Source organism: Crocuta crocuta, unplaced genomic scaffold (genome assembly GCF_008692635.1).
Source record: "Crocuta crocuta isolate KB4526 unplaced genomic scaffold, BGI_CrCroc_1.0 scaffold113, whole genome shotgun sequence".
In the NCBI taxonomy this organism is placed as follows: Eukaryota; Metazoa; Chordata; class Mammalia; order Carnivora; family Hyaenidae; genus Crocuta; species Crocuta crocuta.
In genome coordinates this window covers 11,705,292-11,725,873 of record NW_027530368.1, presented here as the reverse complement: position 1 = coordinate 11,725,873, position 20,582 = coordinate 11,705,292, and the positions used below count along the sequence as shown (strand labels likewise).

The following is a 20,582-nucleotide window of genomic DNA, read 5'->3' as shown; positions in this document are numbered from 1 at the left end:
CGCCCATAGGAGAAAACCCACACAGCCAGCCTTACATGTTGATTGTTTAAATCCAATGCCATCATGAATATGAAAGTGTTAACACTCCAGTAAGGTTACTTCTATGCACCATAAACTTGCTAAGGCTTTTAATTTGTGCTTCAGAATTCTGTTGTTTATTTTCTTTGAAAAGCACTTAACATCCAAGTGCTTCTCTGAACCACTGCTTTTTTGAGTCCTGATCAGAGTAACACAATAGTGTTTTTAAAACAAACAAACAAAACAAAACAACCTTCAAGTCTGGCGCTAGACTGTTCGTTGGGAAGCCTAGTGATATTTTTAGAATCAAATATATTTCTCTTAGCATTGAAAGGGTCAAATTGGGTTTGTTACAAATACCATCTTTTCTAAATATTTAACATTTGGAACTAAAGGAATGTATTTTGCATTTATTATTTTATGGCTGAATTTGACACTTATAAGGAACTTACGTAGCTTTTATTCTTTATAGTAAATGAGATGCAGCCATTTTATTTTTCTTCCCATCACCACATAAGGAATTATTTTCTTCAAATGAACTTAAAATATCTCTCATGAATACTCCTATTTTTAACTGAGTGTTTCTCTTTTGAATTTTTTTCCTTAAGGTTCTGATGGATCCTTAAAAAAAAAAAGCTCTTTATTATGGAGATGTTCAAATTAGTACAGATACAGGGAGTGATAATAATGAAGCCTCAGGTGGCAGTCACTGGTTTCAGCATGACATTTCTTTTTTTGTCCCTGCCCCACACAAGCGTGGGAGGCTGCATAGGCAGCAGCCAGAGTGGGAGGGCAAGGCCCGCTACACCTCCACGTCGTCATTTGGCCCAGTAGAAACCATGGAAGTGTTTTGACCCCCATGAGGAGCGAGACGTGGGCAGAGGGTGGACCCAGGGAGACACGGATTGCTACCGTCCGATATTTCCAGGTAGATGATAGCCTGTGACATGTGAAGGTGACATTCACAGATACACTTAAAATTAGATGATTTAAACTGCTTGGTCAAAGAGGCCCAGTTTCTAAGCTGTTCGTCCTGTGCTCTTATATTGAGCAAATATGTGCTCTTTTATTTTGGCAACATAAATTTTTCTTGGCAGGTGGCCAAAGAAAGAAGTGTTACCATTTCGTCTCTTTAAATATGTGGACCTAAGTCTTGGTTGAACAGCCCCCCTTTTAATAGAACATTTGGATGAAAAGCCAAAATACCAATTTTGATGGTAGGTACTTTATTTTATTTTTTTAAAGGTGTTTTGTAAACCTTATTTTATTAAATTTATCTAACAATATTACCAAAGTAGGAATTGCTAGTGTTTTTTTACAACTCTATATTAATGCTTGGAAAATTTAAGTAACCTACAGAGCATTGGATAAAATATATTAGAATCAGTTTTCAAATATACTACAAAATGCTACCTACAGATGGCAGGTACTTTAAATCCATATGATTTCTTTTGATATTTTAAAAAAGCAACTTAAAAACAATCCTCAGGCTCCTTTTAGTAATTTTCTTGAAATTTAACATTCGAGGAGGGGAGAAGAGGCAGGAAAGGGAAAGGAGGCTAGGGGAAGGGAACTGAGCATTTTGCTTGTTTGGTACCCCATTCTGAAGTTGCCACCCTAGGGTCACTTGTCACTAGAAAGTTTGTCTACTGGGACAAGGATGGTCCCTGACTCCTGAGAAGAGGTGGCATCCCAGGGGAGCCCAGTTTAATTGGTATTCTGTGTGTGTGTGTGTGTGTGTGTGTGTGTGTGTGTGTGTGTGTGTAGCGGCGCCTGGCATTTACTTGCTGTGGTTGGTTTGCTTTTACCTCACGGCTACAGCATGTGTGTGGTGGGAGCCTTGGTCCTGTCTCCCTGAGGGTTGAGGAGAGTGGGGTCTTGGCTCACCTGGGACCATTTGGGAAGTACTGCTGGGAGTGAGGAGTGGGTTCTAGGTAACTAGTTCCTGGTACTCCTTTTGAGGGCCTCCAGTTTTGGGGGGGATCCCAAGTGCCAGGAGGTAAAATTAAATACACTGTGCACTGAGGGAATTGAGGATGTCCTCATGGAGGAAGCGGTAGAGTTTCAATCTCTGCCTTCAAGGATGAGGATAGGTTTGAGAAGCAGAAGAATGGATTTTTCAGGCTGGGAGAAGCTAGCATGAGCAAAGGGTTGGGTAGGAAGGACAGGGGTTGTTCTTAAGGGGTACAGGTGCCCGAGTTCTCTGGGAGGGGACTTTGAGGGTAACATGCTTTGATTTAGGATGGTCTTTGTGAGAGTGCTTAATGACGATGGGGATGCCCACCTCTCTCTACTCTGGCCATGCCAACCACACACTGCCATGCTTGTCTTCAAGTTTGGCAGCAAGTGGGATGAACTTATGGGCTGGGAACCCATCTGGGCTCCCAGTTCCAGCCACTCTCCCTCCCTTCACTCTCCATCTTGGGAACCTCAGACCAGTTTTTGGAAGCTATTGACCTGTCTGTAAAGTGAGGATAACTCAGTGACCACTTTACAGGACTGAGTATCCGCTTGGGCCCTTGGCACGCTTCCCGGCACGTGGACAGTGAATGGGTAGGGGCTGGTATGCAGTTGTCAGTTTGTCTTGTTATAAGGAGCATCCCTGGCACTTCCGTCCCATTCCTTCATTTCTTGTCCCCCTTTCCCCTCCAAGATATTAGATCTGTTGATTCTTTCTATTTTAATATACCATCACTTAAATCTCTGCACATGCCAATTCTGTACAACTTTCTGTGGTTTTCATGCATGTTTTTAGAACAGTGAGTCAGGCAGCTAACTCAAGGCTGCTCCTCTAAGGGACTCCAGAAGAGTATGACTGGAGTCCTGGAGGAGGTACAGTAACTCATGCTCCTGGGTGTCACCTTCATTGTAACGAAGGCAGGTACTTTTTACGGAAATGTGTCACTGGAAACCCTCCTCCTAACAGCCAAGAAATTGAGACTTCCAAGGCAGTTTATTAAATTACTTAAGATAAATACAATGCATGTCATTGGTATTAATTTAAATATTAAATTTACAAGAGAAGTCTAATGTGATATGCACAGTCTCCGTTTGCAGCATGTTCACACAATGTTTTCTTCGTTTGGGGAGGTTATATTTTTATTTTAGAAAGAAGACAGATGTAAACTTTTATGTTGTAGGAAACTGATGGACATGCTCTCAAATTCTGCATTTTTGAGGACAAGAATTGCCAAGTATAACTTAATAAAATTGGGAAGGGCCGTGGTTGATTTGAAAGTTTGTTGAGCTTGTCAGAAGTGACATAGGTCAGTCTCTCTGCCAGACTGGATTTGACTGTCCCAGTGCTTAACATTAAAGTGATGGTTTTAAAATAAAGAATTCCTACTTCGGTTTGTGGTCAGTTATCACAGCCCATGGAATTAAGTGGTGGGCAATGATGTAATTTTGAAAGTCAATTTTAAAACTTTGGGGAGAGCCAACTTTTAATTTTGTTAAGTTAGTCTTTAAGTGAAAATTTCATGTCTTTTACTCTGTAAAATGCCAGTAATCTCTACTCCAATATTTCTATGGAAATATATTTCATCAGTTTTTCTTTGTAAGTGTCTGTAGACACAAGGAGTCCACACAGCAGGCACCAGATTACCTCTTCCCCTCCTCACCTTTGTTCATCAAGATTGCCAAGCCATGGCTGATGGCCTACTTATTTCCAGAAGCATTTATACAAGGTCAGTTTGATAACTTAGTTTCTATAATGGGATTGTGTTTCTAGTCCAGTACTGTAATTTATGCTTGTGCATTTTTATTAATTTGTAATTGCCTTTCAACCCTTAGGCCCGTGTTTGTTTATAGCTTTATTTAATCATATTAGACCGTTTCCTGGGAATTTTTTAGGTGATGTACTGCATTGAGATGACACGACACCAAGTTAAGGTTTTCCTGTTGGGTGAGGGGTGAAGCATCGAGAAGGAAAGCATTGGAATTGAAAAAGGCTTAGGACCCTTAGGAAGAAGACTGACCCGGACTCCTAGATAGCCTCAGGGGCAAGGTAGGGTGCTCTGGAGGTGGGGTTGGAGGGGGTTGGAAATGTAGCACCTGTGTGTGAAATTATTCAACCATGACTTGTGTAATGTTGACTCTTGATCGTAAGGATCAAAAAAATAAAAAATTATATAGTTAGCCCTTGTTTCTTTACTGTACCCCCCATTTTATGTCTTCCTTTTCCTCCTTAGATTCGTTGACTAAACAGCAATATATTGTCTGAGTGGCAGACATTAGAGATATAGAAATTAATATGGCCCAGCCTTTGTCCTTGAGGCTCCCACATCCTGTGGGTGTGTCAGACTTGTTAACCAGGGGGGTGTGGGGAAGTCAGATAAATATGTGTGTTAGGTGTTCCAGTAGCAAAGGGGAAGTACCACAAACATACCCAGGGGAGGAGATCAGGGATGGTACCTACCACTCCAGGCAGCGCTGGGGCAATTGGTCTTTTTGCCTTTTCGTTTTTCATGTTGAAGTCCTAGAATTGAAGCTGTAGACTATGAGAAAAATAGAAAAAATTATGATGATAATTCTCACTGCTGGACTCACTGTCCTGATTCTCCCTGTGGGAAGGTTGGGCAAGACATCCTCCTGATACTTCATTTCCTTTTCTGTAAATGACGTGATTGGAGTAGATGAGTTATAAGGCCCTGGAAAGGAAAGTCTTACAGCTTCTTTCTGATAATGAAATTGGTATATGATCTCTGTAGGGAATGTGTGTGCATGTTATGGAGAAAACCAGTGAAGGGCGGGAGACGGTATGATTTGTGCCCAACACTTGCTCTTTGATCATCTCTTCTGGTGCAGGCTGGTGTCTTTTCCTCTCAGAGCCAGGGGAGTGGAGTTCTTGGTCACATTAGCTCAATGCAGTAACCTGTAGCAGGATGGAGGGCAGTGCTGGGGTCCCTCAATTCAGGCTGTGGTACTAGAAGGGAAGGTAATGAAAAGGCTGCATTTTCTCCGTGTAAACAGCTCTCACAAAAGAGTTTGCCTGGATGAGTGTGTGCTTAGACCAGTTTCAGCCCCTGCCAGTTTCTCATTCTGTAGTGTGGATAAATTCCTCACACACATCTGCAGGGACTTCATCCCTATCAAGGAAGGTGCCTGCGCTACCAGACCGGGACCTCTGGCACTTCAAACCAGTGAACGGTTCCCAACAGGCGATTTTGTCTACATTACTCCTTTCTCATGCTGATTCAGATTTTCATTCCTAAATTATTTTTTTTTTTAGTCCAACTTTATCTAGGGATTCTTGACATCTTGAGCATCGGTGTTGTGTGGTAGAAAGAATAAAAGCTTAGTCTTAGAGCTTTGGACCCTTAGAGTCCAGGATCCAAATGTTGGCTCCACTGGGATTATCTCCATGACCTCAGACTAATTGCTTCACATTTTTGAGCTTGTAGAAGATTAAATGAGAGGAGAATCACCAACATAGGAAAAGGGGAAAGGACATGAGGAGTAGGAAAACCAGGCAGGAAGCATTATTTTTTAAAAAATGTAAATTAAAACAGGGAGATGTCCATTTTTTAATAAAGATTAAAAAGGACAGCCTCCACAATCAGTGTGGATGGCTCCATGCTCTTGGGTGTCCAGTGAAGATAAATCAACTCTGATCTTTCTTTTTGGTGCTGGAGGTGGAAGTGGAGGAGAGGAGAACAATTTGATTGGTTCCTAAATTACTTTAAAAATTAGTGTTCTCTTGGGGTGCTTGGGTGGCTCAGTCAGTTAAGGGTCCAGCTCTTGGTTTCAGCTCAGGTTATGATCTCATGGTTTGTGAGTTCGAGCCCACATCAAACTCTGTGCTGACAGTGCAGAGCCTGCTTGGGGTTGATTCTCTGTCTTGCTTGCTCTCTGTCTTTCCTCTGCTCTAAATAAATAAATAAGCAAACTTTAAAAAAATTTATGTTCTTTCTGTAGTTTTTCCAAAGGAAATAATAAGACAAAAAAGTTGTTGTTCATCAGGGTTTTTCTGATTATGTGGAAAAATCACGAACAACTCCTTGGTAGTGACTGGTAAGCCGGGACAAATGCCTGTGTTCCGACAGAGCTGTACGAGAGATCCGCCCGTAGAAGACAGACCACTCAGATCCAGCTCTTGCCCCTGTGGACTGAGTGAATTTGCTTTACAGAATTTAAATCTCTGTGAATGCAAACGCCAACTGTATTTGTCATCAATGTGGACATCCAATTTGGAATTCTTCCTTTTCCCTTATTTCATATATCTGTGTGATTTAGTCAGTTTTCTTTTCTTCTTTTTTTTTGCAAATAGAGAGGCTGTGAAAGAAAACACATTCCTACAGTCTCTCCAGCAGCAGCAGCACTTGTGAAGTTAGGCATAGGCATGAGTCATCTTCTTCCAGCGGAGGGGCCCTGGGCCCTCCAGCACTTACTTCCTCTTCCCAGTGTGGCCTTGGAGCCCCCCAACTGGCCCCACTCAGGTCCTGCCTTGGCCTCTGCTATCAGCTAATGGACTGCCATGTATGTGTCACTTCTCTACCAGTTCACTGTGCAGGACCCGTGTTTTATAACCTTTCCTCCCAGCTTCAGACTCTTTAATAAGAGTCTGTGGTTGGAGTCCAACTGTGGTTGGAGATGAATTTGGGTTGGTGATCTAGGGATCTAGATCCAGTGCCAGTTTTTGTTTGTTGCCTGATATGTGAAAATGGATCAGGGCCTTTAAATACTTTTCCTTTGTCTTCTGTAAGTTGAGGCTCTGAAGAGGGTGTTGCAGAGGAGCAGGATTTTCCTTCCCGGATCCCAGGGTCTAGAACCAGTCTCCTAGAGAACCTGCGGTTTTTCTTGCACTCCTAGATGCCTACAGGGCATGGCTTTTTCCAGGTCTGGTAACAGTGGTAGGAAGGGGATCCCAGGCCCACCCCAGGCCACTGCTTCCCTGGCCCCTCTCATTAGCCCCATGTATATTACTACTGGGGCCCGATGGTCCTGGTCGTCTAGTGAACTGGCCACCCAATCTTTGTCCCAGGCTGCGTCCATGAACTGCTCCCATCTAAGCCATTCATTGACATGCTAACCTGCCACAGAAGGGGGTCTCCCTACTTCCTTGTTCCAACAACCCTGTGGACTCCCTGTGTGTGGAGACCCCCTCTCCAGCCTCGTTCTCTGCATGCCCACCAACAGCTTCAACAGTTTGTTTTCTCTCATCCTCCTGATGGGGACACTGTGCGTTCCAGGCTTTGTGCCTACACCCGAGAGGCTTGTTCCTACTCTCCTGATGACTGGACCATCTCTGGCCTGGGAACCTGGGAACTTTTCTGCCATCCGTGCCTTCTCAAATAAGCTCTGAACCTGCCTTCCACGTTTGTCCTTTTCCTGGTTTGTCCTTTTCCTGGTACTTTTCATCTGCCAGAGCCTACTCTGTAGAGATCTAGTCCATCCTATAGTTACTCAGTTACCATATTCTTAAATTTGTGCTTAAATTACTGTGTGGTCTTTGCCTCCTGGTGGGACCCAGACTGAAACATGTCCCATGTAACCCAACTTAGCCAATAGAAGGATGAGGCAGAGACATCTCGATGGCCCTTGAGAGCATGACAGATGACACTGTGCATGGGTCTTGCGCCTGGCAGTGAAAGTACTTACCAAGCCATAGCCATGTCCAGCTCCTAACATGGGCTTCCAAAACATAAGAAGCTCCATAGGAGGTGACTGCCTGCGCTTCAGCATTTCTTTTTTAAAATGATTTCCCGCCCTAAGGAAGTGTATGCCCTCAAATTTTAAGTCTGTACTAAGGGCCTGCCTTCGTTTAGGCTGTTCTCCCTGTGCCTCCGCCTCATGGCCTTGATGGCAGTAACAATTGCTCAAGGTCTTCCCTTACTCCCCCGCTCTCCGCCAGGAAGGGGGTGTGGAGGCTCCTCTGTTTGGGGATAGGACAGAGGAGGGGTCTGCTGCAGGAGTGGGGATGGAGCCCTCACCTGAAAGCACTACTGAGTCCCATGCACAAGACATGCCCAAAGCCCACCCACAAGTATGTTGCCTTTGGTGGGTCTGGGGCTGACTGTGGGAAATGGGGGGCTAGGCTATAGTGTCCACCCCTGTTTACTTCAGATCTTATCCCTGAACTCTCAGGCTTAATATGGGCTCACTACTTCTGAAATTCCTCTCTCTCAATTCTAGAAAGATCCTTTAAATTTTTTTCTATTGTACTTTAGTGCTTTAAAAAGAGAGACAGATTTATATAAATACATGTGTGTCATTTACCAGCATGCTCATACATGATTTTCCAGTGTCCTCCCTTTGGAGAAGAGGTATATATGTTTCATCCAGTTTCTACTGAATATCTCACCATATTCAGTGAATTTGGCCAGATGACTGAAATATCTGTCCATTGAGCAAATGCCAAATGACTCAGGTGCCACATGCTCGGGGAGTGGTGGTAGAGGGTGAAGACTCTGATCATGGAATATGCCCAGGTGTAGGCCAGCATGATCAGGAGACAGTGCCCTAATCCCTGGAATGAGAGTGCTTCAGCCAGGAGGTGACACTTGAGCTAATTTGAAAGGAGTAGAAGCTCTCCAGGAAGGTCTAGCAAAAGGAAGGCACTTTGCAGATGGCAGAGAGAAGCTGAGATTTTCTGGAAGAGACATGGATTTGCTGTATTTGGATGTTAAAGTATGGGTGGTGTGGGGATGGGGGATGTTGGCTGGAGATGGTGTGAAAGGAAGCCCAGATCATTATGAAGTGCCCTGGCTGGGACCAGAAAGGTGTGTGAGTTGAAAAATTGGAGGACTGAGGCTGGTGTGTAGGCTGGGACATATCACTGGGCAGGTTATCTTGTAGAAGAGGGGGAGAGGCCCTGAGGTCCTGAGCTCCAGCTCTGGGAATGGAGAAGAGAGGAATTTTATTTTATTTTGTTTTATTTTTTTGAAGTTTGTTTATTTATTTTGAGAGAGAGAGAAAAAATCCCAAGGAGGCTCTGCACTGTCAGTGTGGAGCCTAATACGGGGCTTGAACCCTTGAACCACGAAATCATAACCTGAGCCAAAATCAAGAGTCAAGTGCTTAACTGACTGAGCAACACAGGTGCTCCAAGGAGTTTTAGAAGCAACACAGTAATGGTTACCCTTTGAGGGAGCAGCAGCCTTTTGGTGATGGTCTGACCAAACCGGGGGAAGAGCATAAGCAGGTAATGTGTATATGTACAGGGGACTGAAGACTGAGTAGTTAAGGAAGAGGGCATATCTGGGAGCCTGGTGGGAAATAAGGCAGCCACTCAGTGGCTGGTGGCAGAACCTGAATAGAATAGAGGAGAGATGATAAAGGAGGTACAAGTCCCATTATGGAGATAGGTCCACAGGACTCAGCTCCCAGGTTGGATGTGCAGAGCAGGAAGGGACCGCAGTTTGAGGTAATGCTGAAGTGTACACGCAGGTGCCTGTGAGGTTGATCTGCTTTAAATAGGGAGCCTGAGAAGAGGGACCCCACAAAGCTTGTTAGAAGCTAATGTCTGCAATTAACTGAGTCAGCCTGTGGTCTTCCTTTTGGAGGTGATGTTTAAGGCAGTGCATAGACAAGGTTCTAGAGAGAGGGAATTTATGAAAGGGGCAATGAAATGTGCTTAATGTTTGAGGAATCAGAACCCTTGAAGGAGAACTATGGAATGCTGTGTGAGTGATAGACAACTGATGTGGTAGGTAATTTCATCCCCATTTTACAAATGAGGAAACAGAGAGGTCAAGTAACTTGTCCAAGGTCACACAGCTAGTAGGTAGCATAACCAGAATTTAACTCTGGGATGTCTGACTGCAGGTAGCAGGCTAACCTTTGGAAGTGAAAATGGATCTGGGACATTTCTGCCCTCAAACATCTACCAGCCTTGTTTTATAATTACATAATCTTTTACATGGAACATCTAAAACTGTTGACAGTTTTACAAAAAGCACAGTCAAGATGGCCTCTGGGAGGGTTAATTCCCTGCCATTGTTTGCATATTTTCTTCTTCCTCCTTTTCTGAAAGTTCTGTACATGTTTATTTGAAGAATGAATTTAGTGATTAATTTTATCTTAAATGATAAATGCCACTTGAGGAGTAAAGTGCTCCCCATACCAGGCTTTGGGGAACTGTAACCAGGTGGGGACCAAATGTGTCCTGCCAGACACTTTCATGTATAATGTTGCCTGTGGGGATGTGTAGGTGAGCACATTCATCATATGTTCTTTTCCCTTTTCATTTCAGACCTAAAGTACTAATACTAATGACTGTGAACCAGATTCCTTGCATTTAGCCAGTAGTTGTTCCATGACTTAGAGATTAGAAAGCAAAGTCAAAGACACGTGTTCTCTGTGTGCCAGCCTCTGGGTTATAGGGGAAGTCCTGGGCTTCCCTGCCCCAGCTCTGGCAAGGGAAGAGCTGTTCCTATTAAGGAATGGGTTCTAGGTCTGGCCCATCTCTTCTGAGCTGCTTCTCTCAAACCCTTATCACCCCGCTGCCTGCACGAATGCTAGAGGCTATTCTCTCCCCCAGAACCATTTAGCTGCATACTGTCCCTGTCTCTGTTTATCGGAGCAGAGCCTGGAAGGGGCTGGCAAGGATAGGCAGCAGATGGGAGCAGCCTAGGAGGTAAGGATTCAGGAAAGCCATTCTCGCCAGCTAGAATGATGTTCACCTTCTCCAAAGACTGTACATGTTTCCTCTGCCCTCATGATACGGCGGTGGACTTGGGCTCTTTCCCTCTTGAAGGTGTGTGTGTCTGGTTTATGCAGGAGACTGAGCAGGAAGCGGGACCCCTGGACACGAAGGCTGCTAGAGCATACTGTGGTTGAATCAAGAGCTTGGAATTCCAGCCTCCTTGCCTCAGCCTGACTGGACAGGGATGGCTGCTCATTTTATTTAATGGTTACACAAGAAGGTCCTGCCTTTCCTTTATCCTTAACTTTGGGAATATTGGGGTGAGAATGTACGGCATTCTCAAGCACAGGCTTTGGAACAGGCCTGGGTGTGATTACTGGCTCTGTCTCTGATTAGCTATTGGTAGCCATCTCCCTAACTCGTTTGAGCTCCTTGGCTCTGTGTGTGTGTGTGTGTGTGTGTGTGTGTGTGTGTGTGTGTGCGCACGCGTGTGCGCGCACAAGACTGTGAGAGAGAGAGAGACAGAGAGAGACTCTCCTCGAGTTGGAGTTCTGTGAGAATGAGTCCTCTTGGCCACATTAAAATGTTTTCTGGCCAGCACTTTGTTTCAGTGTTTCTAGGGCTTTCAGAACTGGGGGAAACCTTTTAGGATGATGCACTTCAGTGGTTCCCACTCAAGTGTCCATGAATGAAATACTGGGATTGCTTGGACTGCATACTGGGAAACAAAATGAGATATGTGAGGTATTTTGCCCAGAACTTGGTTTATAGAGTAGTCATTCAGTCAAGGTTACTTATTTACCACCTTGCCTCCCGTATCTGACTTTGACTGATGGTAGTTTTGTAGGTTAAAGTGTATAAATGAAAAGCTTTAAAATATTTAATAACTTTTAAGGAGATTAACCATTGACAGTAAGACTAGTGTCCCATTAGTCATAACCCTGTGCAGCAGCATTCATTTGCATCATGGTTTAACATTCCAACTCTGGAGCTGAGCTGGTTGGGTTTGAACCAGCTCTGTGACCTTGGGCAAGTTCAGTCACCTCTTGGAGAGTATCTGCCTCATAGGATTGCTGGTGCCTGACAGTCACCTAAGTATTTATTGAAATAAAGCATCTGTGTTCATAGAAAGCATCCTTTCTAATAGGTGGCTTCAGATAAAGGGCACAGGAGATGTGCAGATGGGCAAGGGGTGGATGTTGTGACAGAGCCTCTGGAACACTGTGTGGGGTCCAGTGCAGCGATATAGCCACTGTGGGACTGAGGCCATGACAGAGACTGGTGACGTGGGCTTCATAGATGGGAAAGAGCCTCAGGAATTTTGTGTGATATACTCCCCACCCCCATCCCAGGCAGCCGGGATGCGTGTGGTGTAGAGGCACATGGTGGGACATGGTGTGGCAGCGTTAAAGAACGTTAAAATCATCTATAATCCTACTGCCCTGATGAAACCAGTTTTGTTCTCGTGTTGTATTTTATCTGGATTTTCACATAGTTTAAGCATAGCCTCTGTGCTGTTTTGTAATCCGTTTCCAGCTAACAAATACATTTTTCCTGTTGCTACCTTGCTTTTCTAAATATTTTAATTGCACAATAAAGAAGAAAGTTGTTTTCTGTTGAATAGAACCAACCGAAGTGTTTTAGAAAACTGTTCAGTCCTTATTGGGCAGCACCAGGTGAAAGGCTAAGGTTGGCCTTTGTTAGCATATGGGATTTCTTCCTATTACTCATAAGAAAAATTCTGTGTTTCACAGTAAGGGTTGTATAACATCTTGCTCAGCTTTGGGGTAAGTTTTCTTACTCAAATTCTTTTTAAGCAATGTAACTTCCTCCTCAGAAAAGGACGCAAATTGGTTTTATGCCTGTAATGGGAATATTTAGTCAGATTTTCAGAGAGCCTTTTTCCCACAGATATTTTTATGGGGGTCACTGTTTTGTCCTCCTTTCCATGAACTTTTGTTTGTAGGAAGAGTCTACCAAAAGCAGAATTCTCATGCGAGGGACTGTGCCCAGGTCACGAATGAAAGATGACATTTAAACTTGATGGAAAAGTGTAGTTGAGAATCTTGGTTTTCCCATCCGTTTTTCTCAGGTTCGAAGAAATGTCCTTTAGCAAAGTGGTGTCAGCCTGAGCTGCGTGTTTGGGAATTTGCATGAGGTAGGCTGGCCCATTCTCAGGAGGGGGGCTGAGAGCTTCTAGGCATTCCGCATTTCTCTTTCTTTGGAGAGTCTTAGTAGTGATCAAATGTATCTTGGCACATTTGAGCTAACAAATAGAGTTTTCCTGTGCTTTGGGTTTTTTTCAGTTTTGAGCCAGCCCTTGCGACTTTGCTGTTGACCTGGGTCAGGTTACAAGAATGTGGCTGTGCCTGGTAGAAAAAGGAGGAGACCCAAAGAGCCCTGAATTGGGAACCCAAAAATTGTGTCACATCACCCTTGTCACTTAACTCTTAACGTAATATTTAGGCAGCTCAGTTAACCCTCTCCGAGCCTCCATTTTTCTCTGTTAAGGTGCTGTCTTTTCAGTTTCCCTTAGGGATACAAGTGAAAAATGAGCAGGGAAGAGCCCTGCTGCCTGGAATCCTTGAGCAGATACAAAGTGAGGATGGTGTCCCTTTGAGAGCCACAAAGCCCTGTCTTTCTCGAGGTGATGAGAAGTCCTGGCTGGGTCTTGATCATGGAAATAAAAGCCGGAATTGCAGTGGATGATGTTGGGCAGCAAGCCTAATGTATTCCTCAGAGTATTCCCGAAAGGAGGATTGGTGCTTTTGGTGATAGAAACTTCAGACAGTTGGGGCGCCTGAGTGGCTTAGTCAGTTGGGCGTCCGACTTTCACTTAGGTCATGATCTCGCGGTTCGTGGGTTCGAGCCCCGCGTCGGGCTCTGTGCTGACTGCCAGCTCAGAGCCTGGAGCCTATTTCAGAGTCTGTGTCTCCCTCTCTCTCTGACCCTCCCCTGTTCACGCTGTCTCTCTCTCTCCTAGAAATAAATAAAAAAATATATATATAAAAAAAAGAAACTTCAGACAGTTATGGCCGGACTCCAAATAGCCATGGCCCTGCCCCATAACCTGGATGCGCAACCAGCTCAGTTAGCTCATTTATCTGGAATCATCTCCCATCTTATTCGCCCTGAATCTTTCTCTAGGAAAATTAACTTAGAGGTTCACAACCTGCTGTGTAAAATACTGTGCTTTCCTTTTTCCTTCCTTAAGCTTGACCTCTTTCACTCTAGAAATTTCAGAAATAGTCTACTGATATCCATATTCCTTTTCTGAGTTGAAAATGTCAGTAGTTAGCTGTCCATAGTGTGTGCTGTTTTTTTCCTGGGTAGCTTCCAAATCTTTTTCCTTATTGTAGTCTTTCTCCGTTCACCCTCATACTTTTCCTTATTGTCCTTAATTCAAGCTGTTTATGTGAAGCTCCCAAGATGTAGAGATCAGAGATACTGGGTCAAATGCTACTGTAGCTCTAGGAGAGTTATCCCAATTTAAAGAGAATTACTTGTTTTTGAAAACTATTTTGTCTCAAATCTAGAAGTAAAAAAAAACCCCTTAAAATTATGATTTATTTTCTAAAAAGATGGCTATTTCTTTAACTTTATGAGGTACCCATGCGAGTATATTCTTTGTGTCCATTTGTGTTCTCTTGCCCTCACAAGTAAGGCCCAGAGCAAACGGGTTTCGGTTGCCAAAGGTGTATTGGACTGAGACCTTCAGTTTGAGCATTAATTTTGCCCAAAAGCTCACTGAAAGGAGCTGACCAGAGGAGGTGTGGCCCCTAGACCTGGTTATGGGTGTTTGAATTATTCAGGTTGTGTGTGCCTTGGGGCCCTTTAAAACTGGAATAAAGAAGTAAGGAATGTCTTGTGGTTTTTTACTACCTTTTCTGGAGGAAGTTTAACAAGGCCCTTTCTTGGTAGCTCAGTGGTGGGATTTTTGAAGGGTAGATAGTGGTTTAGAAGTAAGGGGAGATTCGGAGTGGGATGGGGGGGCTGGTTATTGGGGGAGTGGAGGACATGCATGTAACTTTGTCATCTGCCATGTTTTATAGATGTGCAAAAGCTTTTAAAAGACACAAAAGAAGTTGTGAATTCCAACCCATCTAATCTGGGCTGTCCAGCAGGTGATAACTTCACAGCATTCTCAGCATAACACATACTTTTACCTTGGGAATCTATGTTAGAACCCAGTAAACGTAAAAATCCTCTTATACTAAAAAAAAAAAAAAAAAAAGTGGGGGGAGGGGCTGTGTGGCTCAGTCAGTTAAGCGTCCAACTTCAGCTCAGGTCATGATCTCGCAGTCTGTGAATTTGAGCCCCGNTTCTCAGCATAACACATACTTTTACCTTGGGAATCTATGTTAGAACCCAGTAAACGTAAAAATCCTCTTATAAAAAAAAAAAAAAAAAAAAAAAAGTGGGGGGAGGGGCTGTGTGGCTCAGTCAGTTAAGCGTCCAACTTCAGCTCAGGTCATGATCTCGCAGTCTGTGAATTTGAGCCCCGCATCAGGCTCTGGGCTGACAGCTTAGAGCCTGGAGCCTGCTTCAAATTTTGTGTCTCTGTTTCTTCTCTGCTTCTCCCCTGCTCACGTTCTCTCTCTCTTTCAAAAATAACCATTAAAAATTTTAAAAAGATAATAAACTCTACCTTTTATTGAAATAGGCACCCAGCTTTGTTTCTGGAGGTCAGAGGAGAGTAGCTACTGTTTGATTTGGTGGCCTTGGAACCTGGTTGCCCTGGTTGCCTTGGCTGGGATTCTAGCTCTGCCCTTAACAGTTACTTCTTTAAGTCTGTTTCCTCAGGTATAAAATTGGAATAAAAGTAACCACACCCACTTTATAGATACATTGTATCAGTGCCTGGGAGACAGTACTTCATAGGAATTCTTTTTTTTTTTTAATGTTTTAAATGTTTTATTTATTTCTGAGAGAGAGACAGCGTGAGCAGGGGAGGGTCAGAGAGAGAGGGAGATGCAGAATCCAAAAGAGGCTGCAGGCTCTGAGCTGGCAGTCAGCACAGAGCCCAATGTGGGGCTCGAACCCACAAACCATGAGATCATGACCTGAGCCAAAGTCGGACGCCCAAATGACTGAGCCACCCAGGTGGCCCCTTAGGAGTTCTTTTCTAAGGATAGATTCTCAGTGATAGAATTAACCTGGTAAGAACATTCCTTACAGTGTATTACCAATCCCACTTTTTTGGGTTGTGAAGCTTATCTAAATGGTTCTTGTATAGGTCATCCATCACAGTAGTGCTAGAACTCTGGAGTTACATCCCTGGCAAACAAACTATTTTATTGCTCTTTCTGTTGCCCACAGCCTGAAATCTATTCTTGGCCTTTGATATTTCACGAAAATGTCATTTCATTTCCCTTTTTCAGTTTGCTATGAACAGCAGAGATCTTAAGTATGCAGTTTGAGTTTTGACAAATGTGTACACCCATGAAATCCTCTTTAGGCCAAGACACACACAGTACATTTCTATTCCCTAGAAAATTCCCTTCTGTCCCTTTCTAGTCAAAACCTCTACCTCTGTCATTTTCAGATTTTTAGGTCCTAGATTAATCTTGCCTTCTTGAACCTAACATATGGAATTTGAGGTCTAATTTAACAAAAACAAAAAACAAAAACACTTGTTTGTTTATTTATTTATTTTAAGCAATCTCTACATCCATCATGGGGCTTGAACTCATGATCCTAAGATCAAGAGTAGCATGCCCTACTGACTGAGCCAGCCAAGTGCCCCTGAGGTTTGTCTCTCATGCACTGCCTTTCAGCATTTTTATTGCTGGGGGTAATTCCATTGTATGAAATACTATAATTTGACAATCCATTCTTCTATTGATGGTATTTGGGTTGTCCTAAATGTTTGGCCAGTAGGGGAAAGCCAATATGAGTCGTGTCATTTTCTTTCTCTTAATACTCATTCTCCTCCACCTCCTAGCCCTGCAACCCTGGGCAAGCATCTTAATCTCTCTGCCTTGGTTTCCTCATCTATAAAATTGTGGATTGAGAAACAGTCAGGGTTGGGACCACCCATTTTCTAAAAAATGAAATAGAACAAAATAGAAAAAATTGTGAATTACATGGAAACTCACACATTGCAACACACATGAATACAGTTCTATGTGTGTCCTGAGTCACAGTATAAAATGTATTTGTTATGAATTGTGAGTGAATCAGTTTGCAACACACTGGTTTGTGTGTCTTTGTAAACAAGGAAGTTGAACACCTGTGGGGTTATTTAGTAAATGCATATCTTTGGCTTCAGGTGTCTAAAAAATCCACTCTGTAACAGTCGCTTAGTACTGCTTGCTGTGGGCCAGCCACTGTTTTGATAGCTTTATGAATAAAAAGTCATAGAGCCCAGGGGTGCCTGGGTGGCTTAGTCGGTTAAGCGTCCGACTTTTGCTTAGGTCATGATCTCGCGGTTCGTGGGTTCGAGCCCCGCGTCGGGCTCTGTGCTGGCTGTCAGCTCAGAGCCTGGAGCCTATTTCAGAGTCTGTGTCTCCCTCTCTCTCTGACCCTCCCCTGCTCATGCTGTCTCTCTCTCTCTCTCCTAGAAACAAATAAAAATATTAAAAAAAAAAAAGTCATAGAGCCCTTGCAACCATTCTATGAAGTGAGTTATTATCCCTACTTTATAGATGGAGAAACTGAGACATCAGTTATACAACTTGCCCATAGTCACAGAGCTAGAGCAGTAGGGCCGTGATTTGAACCTAGGCAGTATGAGCCTCGAATCTGTGTTCTAAACCACTATTCCAGAGAAGATAAAGACAAAGAGGCAAGTGACATATGTCAGCAAATGCAAATTAATAATGATCTAATTAATACAATGCTCCTCCTTTTTATTCCAGATATGAGAAATGAGTGTTGGACGTCGAAGAATAAAATTGTTGGGTATCCTGATGATGGTTAATGTTTTCATTTATTTGATTGTGGAAGTCTCCAAAAGCAGCAGCCAAGAAAAAAATGGAAAGGGGGCAGTAATAATACCCAAAGAAAAGTTCTGGAAGATATCTGACCCCCCTGTGGCATATTGGAACAGAGAACAAGAAAAGCTCAACAGACGGTACAACCCCATTTTGAATATGTTGCCCAACCAGACAGGGGAAGGATACGGGTTTTCCAACATAAGCCATCTAAATTTTTGTGAACCTGACTTGAGGGTCACATCAGTAGTTTCAGGTTTCAGCAATTTGCCGGACAGATTTAAAGACTTCCTACTGTATTTGAGATGTCGAAACTATTCACTACTTATAGATCAACCGGAGAAATGTGCAAAGAAACCCTTTTTATTGCTGGCGATAAAGTCCCTCATTCCACATTTTGCCAGAAGGCAAGCAATTCGGGAATCCTGGGGCAGGGAAACCAATGTGGGGAACCAAACCGTTGTGCGAGTCTTCTTACTGGGTCAGACCCCGCCAGAGGACAACCACCCGGACCTGTCAGACATGTTGAAATTTGAGAGTGAGAAGCACCAAGATATTCTTATGTGGAACTACAGAGACACCTTCTTCAACTTGTCCCTGAAAGAAGTGCTGTTTCTCAGGTGGGTGAGCACTTCCTGCCCAAACGCTGAGTTCGTTTTCAAGGGCGATGACGATGTTTTTGTGAACACGCATCACATCCTGAATTACTTGAATAGCTTATCCAAGAACAAAGCCAAAGATTTGTTTATAGGTGATGTGATCCACAATGCTGGACCTCATCGGGATAAGAAACTGAAGTACTACATCCCAGAAGTTGTTTACACTGGTGTCTATCCGCCTTATGCAGGGGGAGGTGGATTCCTCTACTCTGGCCACCTGGCCCTGAGGCTGTACAATATAACTGACCAGGTCCTTCTCTACCCCATTGATGATGTTTATACTGGAATGTGCCTTCAGAAACTTGGCCTCGTTCCAGAGAAACACAAAGGCTTCAAGACATTTGATATAGAAGAGAAAAACAAGAATAACATTTGTTCCTATGTAGATTTGATGTTAGTACATAGTAGAAAACCTCAAGAGATGATTGATATTTGGTCCCGGTTGCAAAATGCTCATTTAAATTGCTGAAATATACACAAATTAAGTTTTGCATAGAAAGACATATCTTGACTACTTCCCATGTTGTGTTCTTTCACATTAGGGGTAATATCTATGTTAAAGCATCAAAATTGCCTTCATTAGTAGTATCCATTTGAGGGTCTCTAAACCCTCCAGTGTGGTACTTTCTGAAGAGGGAAAGCAGAGGATTATTAACTTTTCACAGAGGATATGGTGGGAAGATCGGTTCCAATCCTTCCTATAGTGGCCATTATTTTCTAATTTGCCTCCCTTCTCAGCTGAAATCATAAGTTTCTGGAATCTGACCGGTTTAGGTTATGTATGTTTTGCCCTCATATGAGAATATTCTTACTTTCCATTATAATGAGTGAATTATCTGCAATTTAGGTGTTTATAAACTTACTGGCTACAAAGACCTTGTTATGTATGATTCAGTGGTTTTTGTTGAATGGAATTCCAGTTATTTTCATGAAATTTGGATGAACTTTTTAAATTGTCTACAAAAATTAACTTCTGTCAAAATTTCCTGCCACCCCAACAGCATTTTCTTGTTTTCATAGCTTAGTTAATTTTGCAAAATGAGAATCACTGTGTGACATTTATCCGGTTTACCTTGTTTTATGGTCTTATGGTCTTATGACCGTAATAAGGAGAAAGCTTAACTGTCCCGGTATTTGGTTTGCTGGATGATACCGTGATAGTTCCCTAATTTTAGTATTTGAAGATCACGAGTGTGATTCCATAATGGCCATTGGAAGATTAAATTGACCCTGGCAGCCATATTGGGCTTCAGATTTTTCGATGTGGACCAGGAAGGCATTTGTAATTTCTGAACTTCAAGTAAAAAGATTGAAATTGCAGACCTTCTCATGAATGGATTGTCAGTTTAAAACTCCAGGATTCTATTCTTGCCATATTTTCACATGTCGCCTATACAAAATTATTCTGAGTAGTGACTGCTTTCCTGTCTCAGTGTAGAAGTGCCTGTGTTTTTATTTATTGTTCAGATCGAAGACCAAAACATTTTCTTAAATATATTTTGTGTAATATTTTATTTGTATACAGTGTTGTTGATGAACTATTTAACTAGAGCATGGTATTTTAAGTGTTAAGGTGTAACATATGTTAAATAAAGCTAACTGTTATTTTTGAATTTTAAAATTTGGCTTTTTTCGGGAGAGGGGGTCTGTGAACTACTAGAGTTGATAAAATTCTGCCAAACTGTTGCTTACATATACTATCTTGTAACATGCTTTCTTGAAATATTTTTGTGTTTATAGAAATGATGCTTCTTACCAGATGTGATACTGGGGGCTGTAAGATGATGGAAATAAAATCACTGTATTTTTAATTGTCATGTGTAATGTGTAATCATCTGTGACTCTTTTGTTTCTTGTATTTGATTACATTTTCCCAAAAGAGACCATTTTTTCCTACCCAGAAACTGTCATAGTACTATTGACCTATAACTTTGTCTCTGTCTTTACATTTAAAATTCCTAAAAGTGCTTTCCCATTTAGAGTCTTGAAAGAGGAGTATAAATATTTATTTATGCTTCCATTTGTGGTGAGTAGAGAGAATTTAATTAGGAAAAAAGCAGCAACTTTTTAATATTTTTGAGTGTAGTTGGTACACAATGTTACATTAGTTTCAGGTGTACAACATAGGGATGAAATTTCTCCCTACATTATGTTCTGCTCACCATGAGTGTAACTTCCATCTACCACCATGCAACGCTATTACATTGTCATCAACTCTATTCCCCTGAGGCTATGCCTGTTATCTCCACAAATTTTATTCAATCCATAATTAGCCTCTATCTCCCACTCCCCTTCCCTCATCTTGCCCATCCTCCGTCTCCCTTTCCTTTGGCAACCAACAGTTTGTTCTCTGTGTTGATGGGTCTATTTCTGCTTTTTGTTTAT

At 42.7% G+C, this 20,582-nt stretch overlaps 1 protein-coding gene across 2 annotated transcripts in view; it reads left to right on the top strand.

Moving 5' to 3' along the window:
* The window catches only part of B3GNT2 (UDP-GlcNAc:betaGal beta-1,3-N-acetylglucosaminyltransferase 2), a 27,815-nt gene extending 7,807 nt beyond the window's left edge, over window positions 1-20,008 (top strand). Inside the window, exons 1-2 of one of the 2 annotated variants that reach the window (XM_077766446.1) lie at window positions 4,004-4,024; window positions 17,464-20,008. In XM_077766446.1, coding sequence (XP_077622572.1) covers window positions 17,473-18,666 — 1,194 coding nt within the window. In that variant the 5' untranslated portion in view covers window positions 4,004-4,024; window positions 17,464-17,472 and the 3' untranslated portion in view covers window positions 18,667-20,008. Of the gene's footprint in view, window positions 1-4,003; window positions 4,025-17,463 lie in introns of those variants that run through there. The other variant, XM_077766445.1, reaches the window with a different exon arrangement.
* Window positions 20,009-20,582: the final 574 nt, after the last annotated feature.